Source organism: Argentina anserina, chromosome 3 (assembly GCF_933775445.1).
Source record: "Argentina anserina chromosome 3, drPotAnse1.1, whole genome shotgun sequence".
NCBI lineage: Eukaryota > Viridiplantae > Streptophyta > Magnoliopsida > Rosales > Rosaceae > Argentina > Argentina anserina.
In genome coordinates this window covers 3,754,999-3,767,471 of record NC_065874.1, presented here as the reverse complement: position 1 = coordinate 3,767,471, position 12,473 = coordinate 3,754,999, and the positions used below count along the sequence as shown (strand labels likewise).

The following is a 12,473-nucleotide window of genomic DNA, read 5'->3' as shown; positions in this document are numbered from 1 at the left end:
ATTGGCAAATTCAAACATAAGCAAGATTCTCACTTACAGAAATTCCAACTTGGTAGAAGCCCATTCACGTGGAATAGAACCGCTGAGATCATTCTGACCCAGATTACTATCAGCAAGGAAGAGTGTTATTAGGTAGAAAGCTTAATAATTATCTGGTGATAAAAGAAAAACAAAATAGTGGAAATGTCTTCATACACTTGCTTAAGATAAGGTAGCTTAGCCAGGGATGCTGGAAGAACACCATCTAGATCCTGACCCATAAGATAACTGCACAATATGGATCCATAATATCATAGGTTAATGAATGTTGGGTTCAAAATCCCAGAGTAACGTCTCAATGCAGTAACCATGAACAAGGAAAAATAATTGTTACAATTGAATGTTCAAAGGTCAAGTAACTAAAACAAGAGCGTTGTAGTTATGTTAAAAGATCTTGAGAGACCACAATGAGTGCTACACTTGGATATCCACATCGACTTTACTGTGTAAGTTGAATCTCTGTCAGAGATCTATAGAAATAGAGACTGAATTCACTGAAACAGCATAAGGATTCCAGCATTAACCAAGAACCGATCACAGTGCTTGGCAATATCAAAGACACTAAGGCATGAAAGGTATTGTGAAAGGAAGGGGTTAAGAAACCTGAAAATTGATTGGAAACAAAGATTATTTCTTTACCATGTCCAAATCAAATACATCCTTAGAAAAGGACTAAATGAGGTTAAGGAAAACTATTAATTAGTCAATACGTCATGCACAACAAGTAATATATGATATATCTGAGATAATCATAATCAGAACATCCTTATTCACTTACTGATGACATATCAACCTAATGAAACAGAAAAAACGAACTCACCTTAGATGTTGATGAATACCAGATACATAGGTTAGACTAGTGCCTAATATAACCTATCAACCAATGAGATATAAACCTATTAAAGTGCAGGAAAAAATGATCTCGCCTTAGCTGTTGTTGAACATCAGTATCACACTATCACATTGGTTAGGCTAGTGCCTAATATAACCACTCAACCTGAACTTCACTGGATTGAGCAAACATAACCAAATTGGGGCTTATAAAAGACACGTACATGCTTTCAATGTGGCATGTATTGCCGGAGAATGAGCAATTGCAGCCCAGAGTATTGTTGTACTGACTAGTATGTGGGGTCGAAATAGTTGAAACATTGCTACATGGGTCACTGAAATTCCAATCCTTCTTATTCAGTTGTTCAGCTATTTCACGAAGGGCGTCCACTGCCAAAACCACATCCACAAAACAAAGCATCAAAATCATTCAAGAACAGAAGCAAGAAAACTGAACTGGGTATGCTAAAGCTTCTCCTAACTTATTCCAAACAGTATAACTATCTCTTCCTCTGCACAACCCAGTTTCAACTCCATCAAAACTGATGGAATGAAAACATTAACTTCATAAACACTATGCCTTTCACATATAATATGAACAATATTTGCAACCAAGATTCCAAAGTAAGAAGATTCACCTTCATCAGCTGCAAGAGTCCCAGACTGTACCTGAGATTTGATGGGTCCAATGCAGATAAGCACCACAAGAACAGCAACACAGCTGAAGAAGATGGGTTTCTGACTACTGAGATCTTCTACCATTTTTCCTCACAAACCCAAGTTGGCATTCCAATCTCTGTTTGAGCTGCAAAGCTCATCATAAATATCTACCCATTTCTGTACTCCAAATATTTTAATCGTTTCTCTCGCATCTTAAAGTAGCCAACCCTTCGATTATTTACAGAAAGAAATGTAATTTGCTTCGTAAGCGTTTTTGGTTATACTATAAAAACCAAGTTATTTCTATATCACTATCTGGCCAATCACATGCATATATTTTTTTTGTTCACAACAATAATCACTAACTTTTTTTTTGTTTTTTAATAGGGAAAAATGCCCATAAGGGGAACTTCATATAATCGATTTATTGAATCGGTTATTATTCTTGACTAGCATAAAAAAAATTAAGTCTAAATATCTCGCATATGTTCACTAATTACTTAACTGTCCATAATTTATTGAAGTCAAACTAACAAAAGAAGGAGATAAAAGAACATGTCCTCATATACATATAGTTTACACATGTTACGCTTTCTCCAGAAAGTGAGAACAATGATAGTTGATGTTGCATTAGATTAGGCTCAAAGAACTAAACTTTAATTAAGTTATGTGGATTCTCCAGTGTCATCAGTTCGTTAAATTCGTTCTTAATTGGTTTATAGAATTTCGGCGAGAACTGAAATATCGAGGATCTGAAAATTATAAATTTAGATTTTAAAAAATAATTAAGTAAATTGATGAAAATTTATATTAAAACATGAAAATTCTGAATGAAATTTTGAGAAATGTTTATTTGATCAATTATCTACTATATATCATAAGAAATTATTATATAATTATTGGTTTATAGTGAGTTATAGTAATTTGAGGTGAAATAATCATTGAGTATTATTAAAATCTACTTAATATATATATATATATATATACATATGTATATACATATATATTTACCCAAAATGGGGCTAGGTCATTACGTCTTATTTAAATATAATATATTAAACATGAAATTATAAGAGTGGTTTAGAACCACATAAATGATCTATGAGGTACAAAATTTTCACTATCTTCATCATGTCCTTGAGTAAAACCTTGAATATATTGTGAAGAATAATCATTAAATGATATTGTCCCTTTATAATTTTGCATATGCTGACTTATATGCCAACCATAGGGGTCGTGGGTGATTGACTATGAGTTGTGGTACTAGTAGTTCTCGTTCGGATCAAGCATTTCTTGACTTTGACCATAACCAATAGCTTTGTGAAGATTGTGCATTGTGTCTATATGTTTTCACTTGATTGCATCTCATTAGAGAATAAATATAGTAGATGAGGCATGTTGAATTTCCCCCATAAGAGTAAGGTAAATCATCGTTTCCTCCTAGACCAAAAGGGTTCGATTCCCCTCAACAACTAGTTCAGTTTTATTTCAATTTTAGGTAAATGTTGAAACATGAAATGCAATATATAATAAAAATAGTCATATACAACAATAAGTTGGTGTAGTAGAGTTGACTATAACTTTGTGCTTACAAAAGGATGGATCAAAGGTTTGATTCTCCTAACCAGTGATTTTTATTTTATTTGAAGTTGGTATGACACATAACGATATTATGAAAATATCAAAAAAAAATTGAAAGTTTATGGATATATTAAAAAATATCGGGAAATTTTGAAAATTTCCATTGAAAATGATAGTATATAACAAATATATCTATATGCCAAAAAATTTAAACTTTCACAAAAATATTGAAAAAATTATGGATATTTTAATTCTTAAATTATATAATTCAAAGCTGTGATTCAGTGAACTACGATTGGCACAGGTTTGACAAGTGCTTGCTTCTTCTTCTTCGTTTTCTCTTTAGAATAAAATGCAAAATCTAAAGGGCAAAAGGTTTGGACTTTTCTGAGAGGCAGAAAATCAACTTGACTGAAATACATGTGTGGACTGTGGAGGAATGGCCGACCTTCGTCGCCGCCTGTAAATCCATGAGCATGGAGACAGACAACAATGTCTGGCTACACGTATCTAGGTGGAATTTCGACAAGAGTTAAGAGGGTTGGTATTAAGCTTTAATATATATATATATATATATATATATATATTAATATATATGTATGTACACAGAATTTCACTGTATTGTCAAAGGAGAAATGTTACAAGAGAAATGTTACAATATTTAGTTGTTAGACAATCTTGTTTTAAAATAAAATAAAAATTTGTACTAAGTTGGTACATCTCGATCATGTAGGCTGGTTCCCTTATACAGAAATTAAATCTTCCAGTCTTCTGTTGGTGTTTCCATTCGACCAAAGTCACATCACATTGGTGATGATGAGTTCATAAATCAAGATATGAGAGTTTACATACATGAATTAATCCGGGGAAAATAGACATAATCGGATTGAAGAATTACTTTTCGATACATTAAAGTGAAATTTCTGAGAATTGTACGTTTACACTATGGTTTGAGAAAGCAAAAAACAAACGCTATGGATTACGTTTGTAGAGATCCGAAGATGTAGTAGTAGTTGAAGAGCCAGTCCATGGTACATCTGAAAATTGATTGAGGCTCTGAGATTCAGTATAGCTTGATTGAGATCGCATTGAGTTGTCCTGTACTAATTGATCAAACTGGTCTCTCAAGGCTGACATCCTCGTTTTATCAGCATATATGCCGGGATCCATAAGCAACTCAGGCATGGCGGTCCGTCCTTCTAGCATGCTCACTACTACAGACATGGTAGGCCGAAGTGATGGTGCTGAATTGGTGCATAACAAAGCCACTTTAGCCATTCTAATGGCCTGTTCTGTGTTGAAATCTGACCCGAGCCTCTTATCCACCAGCTCTTTTAGTTTCCCATTTTGTTGTAAGACAAGGGCCTGAAGTAAGCAAGGGATAAAAATAAGCAAGGAATGCAACTTATAAAAAGATGAACAAGTTGAAAGGGCAAGCCCTGAAAGTGTGATTCCAGTGCATGTACTGATGAAATTTTAGTGGAAATATTTCTTACCCAATCCACAAGGCATACAAAATCATCGCTTGGTCGAAACTTCATGTTGTTCTTTCCAGCAACAATTTCTAATGCCACTACACCAAAACTGTAGACATCTGCTTTATAAGTCAAACAACCCCAGAGTGCATATTCTGGCGCCATATATCCACTGCAACAGAAAAGAAAAATTAGTAAGAGTATAAGACAGCCGAATCGCTCATATGATGCATTTCTTCTGAAGTATAGTCAATGTCAGCAGCATAGGAGTATGACATTACTAGCTAGCACATTAAAAAAAAATCTCATGTATATGAATATATAAGAGATCACATAAAAGGTTTACTGACATTGTTCCAGCAATTCTTGTGCTGATATGTGTGTTCTCTTCTTCATCAAGCTTGGCTAAACCAAAGTCTGAAATTTTAGCATTCAGGTCTCTGTCCAGTAATACATTTGTTGTTTTGATGTCTCTGTGTACAACCTTCAATGTCGACTCCTCATGCAAGAAAGCCAAACCCCTTGCTATGCCTAGGCATACTTTTTGTCTTGTAGGCCAGTCCAGATTTAGAAAGCCTTTCTCTTCTTCTGGAAGCATGCAACATAAATTCCCGATCAATTTAAGTGCTTGATACATCAGTTTAGTGACAAATTTTTAAAATCAGATAAGCTTACCAAACAAAGAATGTGCAAGGCTGTTATTCTCCATGAATTCGTATACCAACAGTAACTGATTCCCTTCAATACAGCAACCGTATAACCTAACCACATTTGGATGTTGTAAACCAGATATCATGCCTATTTCATTGACAAACTCACGGTTTCCTTGCTTCGACTTTGAAGATAGTTGCTTAACTGCAATTGCAGTGCCATCCAACAATATTCCCTGCATCAAGCAAATTATTCAATCTTCAATCCTTATGAAATCAAGGGCTCAAGGTCACTAACTCACTATAAATAACATAGCAAATGAAGATCACACTACCTTGTAGACACAACCAAAACCACCTTCCCCAATTTTGTTTGACGGATCAAAGTTATTAGTGGCAGCTTTAATTTGCCTCAAGGTGAAAAAGCCAGTCTGCAGATCCAGTCCTCTCAGAGCTATCCAAAAGACCAGTTTAGGATATTAGTAATGTCATGACGATTGATAAAGAAAAGTTCACATAGTATCTGCGTGTGTGCTTCTTGGTTCATATGTGGAATTTGAAATTATACGACCAATCTGATACTTGAAATTGGCATAGTAGATTTTCAGCACCTTCTTCCCTTGATTTCTCGCTATCCACCAGGCAGCCTTTCCACCAAATAATGCCAAAAATGAGCAAGAAGAGGCACAAGACTGAAGCTCCAACTGAAACTCCAACCACAATGTGCGTCTTTCTTTTGCTATCGTGAGTTTTAGGAATCTTGAACTCTACAGAGCCACAAAAGTAATACAGGAACATAATAAATCATCAAAAAGTACAAGTTTTAGTTCTATAATATACTGCTACAGATACAACAGATAACCATGGATACTTTGATGTTTATGTATATGCTTGACTTTTGATTCCTTTTCTGTTATGCTCAACTGAGTACAAAGCAACTTGTTGCAACCCTGAATTAAATTTCCATAAACAGAAACAAAATCTAATTCAGAAAATTACCAGGCTCTATCGAAATGGCTGATATAAGGGGACCATAGACTCCTCGCATGGGGGATGCTGTTGTGCCTTTCCCTGACCAATGAAACCGAATCTCTAGTGTTTTGTTTGTGACTTGAACTGCAGTTGTGTTGATGATGATTACCTTATCAACTCCTGATGCTTCCTTTACGATGTCAAAATCCTTCAATACAAGTCTCTCCTGTAACAAATGTCATCAATTAGAAGCATTTTTGTTGACATTAAGAGTCCAATAATGGTATGATTCATTACCTGAATATAGACATCAAATATCCGCCTTCCAACACTTTGATAAGATTTATTCCCTCGGATTATTATCTCCGCAAAGTGAAGTTTCACTGTATAGTTTCCTTCTCCCAAGCAGTTTGCATAATATGTGAGAGAAAGAGGAGTAAGGCGTGCATTCGTGTACAACTGAGAGCTTTCCATTTCAAGTGTCGATACATTGTTGGCTATGTAGTCGTCAGCGGAGAGATCAGTATCCCAGAAAAATCCACTGCTACTGACTCCCCAATTTGATCTCTGAGGATTAAAGTTTGCTCCACCTCCTACAGCTGTATCATCTTCAAATGTGACGTCCCCAATGGTGGTTGTTTTACCACCACAGTTTATATGCAATGAGTACTGAACTGCTCGGTAACAAAGGATAACAAAAGTTCAAATAAGATAAAGTATTTGAGAAAGACAAATTAATAAACATACAAAATCATTACAACGTTAATTAACTGAAGATGGATGTATTGTTACCTTCTGTACATGGATATTTGTCCAGGCATCCTCCAGATAAACTAGATAAAAAAGAGCGCTCATGCAATAAGTACGTAACATGAAAAGAAAAAGATCGTTATTTATGACTATTTAGTAGAAGCTTACGAGTTGTTTTTTGGAACAGCAGCACTTTTGAATACGTTCCTGATACACGCAATCAGTTAAAAAAACAATTAAGAGGTGAATGAAGTCACATGTAGACTGTAGAGTGCTTAGTATGACAACACAAACAACCGTTCTTACACGTAGTCAGTACACGAAGTTGGCTCAGAGCTCTGTGAAAAATTATTGTAAGAAACATCTATCTGGCTGCGCACATATATGATGAAACTGTAAGCAAGTATATGACAACTGAAAATTTAGATATATTGATAAATTAGGATACATACTAGCGGTTATCTTTGGTTTTGATCCAGTCTGGAATAGAGCCATTGAGCAAGTTGCTTGTCAAATACCTATTCCGAAAACATCACATCACATTACGTTGAAGTAATGAATACTTAACTACAAAGAGTTGGTTACTTGGGATACATCTATGCTTATGTACATGTGAAGATGCATCATGATGTATGCTAGTCGTGACCTATATGAAATTCACGTTTCTTACAAGTACTGCAATTTCGTCTCAGTGAGTTCTTCAAGATTAGGAACGCTTCCTTCCAATTTGTTGAAACTGAGATCTCTGTAAAACAAAAGAAGAGCTTGTTATAAGAACCTGAAGCTTACTATTTGGATGCTTGACTTAGCAGATGAACCTAGCTCATTACTACTCTGCTGTCAAGAAAGTTATAATTAAATGTGCCTTTTGTAATAGTAGAATAAGAGAATTTAATGAAATAGCAGAATTACAAGATATTCAATACTGTCATTGCTGATAAATAATCAGGAATAGGCCCAGATAAATTACAGCTCCTCAACATTCTGCAATATATATAAACTCCATATTAGTATTATTGGGGATGAGCGTGGATTAGTCTAAAACTGTGTACAACAAAATAGAAACATCATTTAGACTTACAATCTTTGCAAGCTTGTCATATTACTTAAGTTTGGAAACACTGAACCTTCTCCATTTAAGTCACTGATCCTTCTGCATAAATTGCGTCAGAAGTTATTGATAAGCCTAAAATAATAAAATACCCATGTGATAAAAAGCTATAGCTTCTATTGTTAGTTGTGGAGTTTGCAATTTCTAGTGTCAATGCAACAAAGAGTTGGATGTAAAACTCACAGTTCTGTTAAATTCCTCAAGACAGAAATGTTAGATGGAATAGGACCTTGTAAACCACTGGCTTGCATCTCTCTATCAAAAACAAATTCAATGTGAACAGAAGTCAGACCAGAATATATTTTTTTATTAATTTTGTTTTCGATATGTAAAGAAAATGCACTAACAATTGTGTAAGTTGATTCCAACTCTGGAAATAATCCGGAATCTTTCCAGTGAAGTTGTTACTGCTAATCCTCCTGCATGAAGGAAAAAATAAAACTCATAACATGAAGCTACCATGTTTTGACAGAAAAAGTTAGGAGTCATTATAAGTACCAGATGTGAATAGCCACTTACAGTTCTGCTAATTTGCTCAGTCTAGTGAGATTCACTGGCAAAACTCCTGTGAGATTGTTTGTGCTGATAATGCTGTCGATTCCAGAGCGAAGTTATGAGTTGGTACTTGCTTATTCAAACTATTTTACGAAAAAAGACCATAAATAAATAATAATTAAACAAACTGGGGTTTAAAATGAAAGAAGCTTACAGATTCTGCAAGTTAACCAAATTCCCAAGCTCCGGAGGAACAGTTCCATTGAACATGTTAGTCTCTAGGTTCCTGAAAACATATGCTCCCTATTATAAAGCAGATAGACCTAATGAAAATAGAACTTAATCCGACAAACACAAGGAAGAGAGCACATACAAGTACTTTAGAGTGGTAATGTTTCCTAGGAAGGCAGGGATTGGTCCAGTTAAGTTGTTTACATTAAAGGACCTGCAGTATACTCATAGTCAAAGTACGTTCAATCATTATAAACCATTATTGGCGAACCATATGTGGAGATGAGATCATGAATAGTGCATTTACATATATTCCAGATTTGTAGAACCCCATTCACTCGGTATATTACCGCTAAGAAAGTTCCTCGTGAAATCGCTGTAAACAAGGGCAAATGTCATAAGAAACATATGAGAAAATCTAAAAAAAATTAGATGGTATGATGGTACAAAATCCTTACATTAGTGTCAGGTAGGGTAAGTTTGCAACAGACGGAGGAAGAACACCAGCAAGATCTTGCCCTCGGAGAATACTGTATCAAATAAAAAGTCAGTGCTGATCGAAACACTCAAATTTGCTGAAAAAGTAGCTAAATAACGAAAAGGGATTCTCCTAAATTGGGGAGGAAAGAAAAAAAACACCCACATAGGCAGGGGCGGCCCATAGAGTGTGCCAAGTGTGCGGTGGCACATGGCCTCAAACTTCCAGAGGGCCTCAGATGATTTTTACATTATATAGAAATTAATATATATTTTTGTCATTGCTACTTAAACATAAATTATTGTCTTGTTTAGTTGACAAACTAATATTTATACTTTTTGAGTTTCTTGAGGTAAGAGGTTCGACTCATACAGTTTACATTTTTAATTGTAATGACTCATATCCATTTCTTATGTGTCACTTTTTTTTTATACTGCCACTTTCGTTAATATTTGGCAATCTATGCTATTTTGTGGTCACAATTCATCTTATCTCTCTCATCATCTTGTCATAATATATATTTTACTATCTCTATTCATTTTAAACACTCAATAAAATTACATAACAAATTTAGGGCCTGAAAAACAATTCGCACTAGGCCTCCAAATATAATGGACTGGCCCTACACCTAAGCATCTTCTTGAAGAAAAATAACTCAAAGATTGCAATTCAAACCCAATAAGGATATTATAGAGGAAAGGAAAACATATATATATGCGATCTTGGTTATGGACGTCCAGACCATCCAAATTCGGCCATTCCGGCCACTGGCAACGCCCAACAACGGCGCCAACTAGCACAACCGCACTCTCCTCCTCCCGGCACTCCTCCATGCACCGACTAGATCTCCAGCACCAACCTACTCCTACCAAAATCTATAGATTTTTAAAATTTTCCATAAAACTTGATTTTTCCAGAAATTTACAGTTTCTAGTAGGACTATGAGTAGGCTGGCGCTGGAACTCTGGTTAGCACATGGATGAGTGCCGGGAGGAGGGGAGTGCGGTTGTACTGGTCGGCGCCGTCGTTGCGCGTCACCGGTGGCCGGAATGGTTGAATCTGAACGGTCCGAATCTCTGGAGCCAAGATTATATATATATATATATATATATATATATATATATAGACACACACACACACACACAAGGCTTCTTGGCTAAGGAGGTTCTTATTTATTCAATTAGTGCGGATTTCCATTTTAACACCATTTTTCGATCGCATTTCTTTATCTCCATCGTCTAGAATCTAGATAATATTGTGTAAATCATATTTGCAAAATTTCAGTTAATTTGGTGATCGTTAAAGCTCTCAAAATTACATATTTATATTAAATATATGAACAGTTCATGTTTGACATAATTCAGTACGTCCATTTATTTTTCGATTTTGAGGGTCTTAACGATTACTAAATTGGCTGAAATTTTGCATGGATGATCTATACAATATTATCTAGATATTAGACGGTGAAGATGAGAAAATTCGACCGAAAAGTGGTTCAAAAATGGAAATCCACACTAATTGAATAAATAAAGACATCCTTATTTGAGAATATATATATATATATATATAGTGAAGTTTCAATTTTAGCACACTTTTCGGTCAAATGTTTTCATCACAAGTAATTCAATATTTAAGTAAGTTATTCAGGATCATCTCTACAAAGTTTCATTCAATTTAACAATGATTTCCAAATTTAGATTTACATGAACAGTTTACATTGAGCAGTTTTAATTCGTTAATTGATTTAATATAATTTTAATACCTTAATGATAACCGAATTTGATGAAACTTTAATAGCATACTTAAATATTGAATCACTTCTGATGAAAAATTTTTACCGAAAAGTGTCGTAAAATTGAAACTTCACTATGGATATAGAATATATATATATATATATATATATAACATATATATTAGACGTGAGATGCACCTACATGTTAATGACATGACATGAGCCATCAGGAAAGGAGCAGTTGCAAGTGAGAGTGTTGTTGAATTGAGGCCTGTCAGCAGGCTTTGGGGTAGCCCAGCTTGTGTGGGTTGAGTCATTCAGGCACGGGTCCACGTCGAAGTCCCAGTCTGTTTTTCCTATCTCTGCAGCAATTTCTTTTAAGGCAGCCACTGCATAGTGCATACAAAAATTAAAACCCTTCAACTTTACTTCCTGTTTAAACGACTATTATTAAAAACACGGGTTGACGATTAAACAACAGGTCGTTGTAGTATAGTGGTAAGTATTCCCGCCTGCCACCCGGGTTCGATCCCCGGCAGCGGAGCTTTTTTTATTTTTACAGTACTTTTTTTGAAAACATTTGGACAGACACTTCATAACTGAACACCATCCTTTTAGAATGGAGATAATCAAAATGGAAGGAGGGATTCAGACTCTTCAAAAAACCGAAAATCTATTCATTTTTATAGGTCTGAGCTCATTTTGGTGTTGTAGACGAAAACCAAAGGCAAGCTCACATCATCACTTGCAAATAATCTGATGTGAAGAGGAAGTATTCCGACGAAGATAAAGATACAGATGAGGTATAAGGATTGTGTACCGTACCTTCAGAATCAGGAAGACGAGTTGTAAGCGCCGCCTCGACTTGGACTACTATTACTACATTGCAGAGAACCAATATCACAACCAAGATATGGCTCATGATGGTTTTCCGACCACTATTAGGAAGAAATAAACCAGCTCCGATTGCCATCGTCATTTTCTTCACGCATCCAATACTTATCTTGCTCCCAGAAACTTGGTCCTCCTTGATGAGGTACTGCTTATTTGCTCGGTCCTTTATATCTCTGTACGTATCATCTTTAGGTAGTTGCTCGATCGCCTACCATATTTTACTCATAATAATTTGATTAATAATTGAAGGGACCTAACACAAAGTGACAAACGACCTGTACGTGGATGATCGAGATAGAATTGTGCATATCGAAATAAAAGTTATATGCATGCTTGTGCTTTTCCAACGTAAAATATTTACATTAGGAGCAGACTTGGACCGACGGATCTGGTTTTACAATAGGGCTGACTGCGTATTTGGTCTACTCTCTATATAAAAAGCAATCGAAAAGAGAATAGAGGATGTCTGCACCGGATTACGATGTTTTTCCTTGTTTATCTTTGGAGCCAAACACCAATAAGGACTGCGATGACTCTTCTTCTCAAATCATGGTACGTAACCTATATTTTAATC

The 12,473-nt window shown here is 35.4% G+C and overlaps 1 protein-coding gene across 1 annotated transcript in view; it reads right to left on the bottom strand.

Annotated features, from left to right (window-relative positions):
- Positions 1 to 12,473, bottom strand: part of LOC126785777 (uncharacterized) — a 32,954-nt gene that overhangs the window by 7,611 nt on the left and 12,870 nt on the right. The window contains exons 6-28 of the mRNA XM_050511415.1: positions 8,779 to 8,850; positions 8,589 to 8,660; positions 8,417 to 8,488; positions 8,253 to 8,324; positions 8,040 to 8,111; positions 7,871 to 7,942; positions 7,629 to 7,703; positions 7,411 to 7,476; positions 7,265 to 7,330; positions 7,127 to 7,165; positions 7,001 to 7,041; positions 6,506 to 6,882; positions 6,236 to 6,434; positions 5,848 to 6,003; positions 5,572 to 5,690; positions 5,262 to 5,472; positions 4,937 to 5,174; positions 4,608 to 4,758; positions 4,095 to 4,476; positions 1,509 to 1,625; positions 1,095 to 1,260; positions 196 to 267; positions 38 to 106 (exon numbers count right to left, since the gene is read on the bottom strand). Coding sequence (XP_050367372.1) covers positions 38 to 106; positions 196 to 267; positions 1,095 to 1,260; positions 1,509 to 1,625; positions 4,095 to 4,476; positions 4,608 to 4,758; positions 4,937 to 5,174; positions 5,262 to 5,472; positions 5,572 to 5,690; positions 5,848 to 6,003; positions 6,236 to 6,434; positions 6,506 to 6,882; positions 7,001 to 7,041; positions 7,127 to 7,165; positions 7,265 to 7,330; positions 7,411 to 7,476; positions 7,629 to 7,703; positions 7,871 to 7,942; positions 8,040 to 8,111; positions 8,253 to 8,324; positions 8,417 to 8,488; positions 8,589 to 8,660; positions 8,779 to 8,850 — 2,976 coding nt within the window. The remainder of the gene's footprint in view (positions 1 to 37; positions 107 to 195; positions 268 to 1,094; positions 1,261 to 1,508; positions 1,626 to 4,094; positions 4,477 to 4,607; positions 4,759 to 4,936; positions 5,175 to 5,261; positions 5,473 to 5,571; positions 5,691 to 5,847; positions 6,004 to 6,235; positions 6,435 to 6,505; positions 6,883 to 7,000; positions 7,042 to 7,126; positions 7,166 to 7,264; positions 7,331 to 7,410; positions 7,477 to 7,628; positions 7,704 to 7,870; positions 7,943 to 8,039; positions 8,112 to 8,252; positions 8,325 to 8,416; positions 8,489 to 8,588; positions 8,661 to 8,778; positions 8,851 to 12,473) is intronic.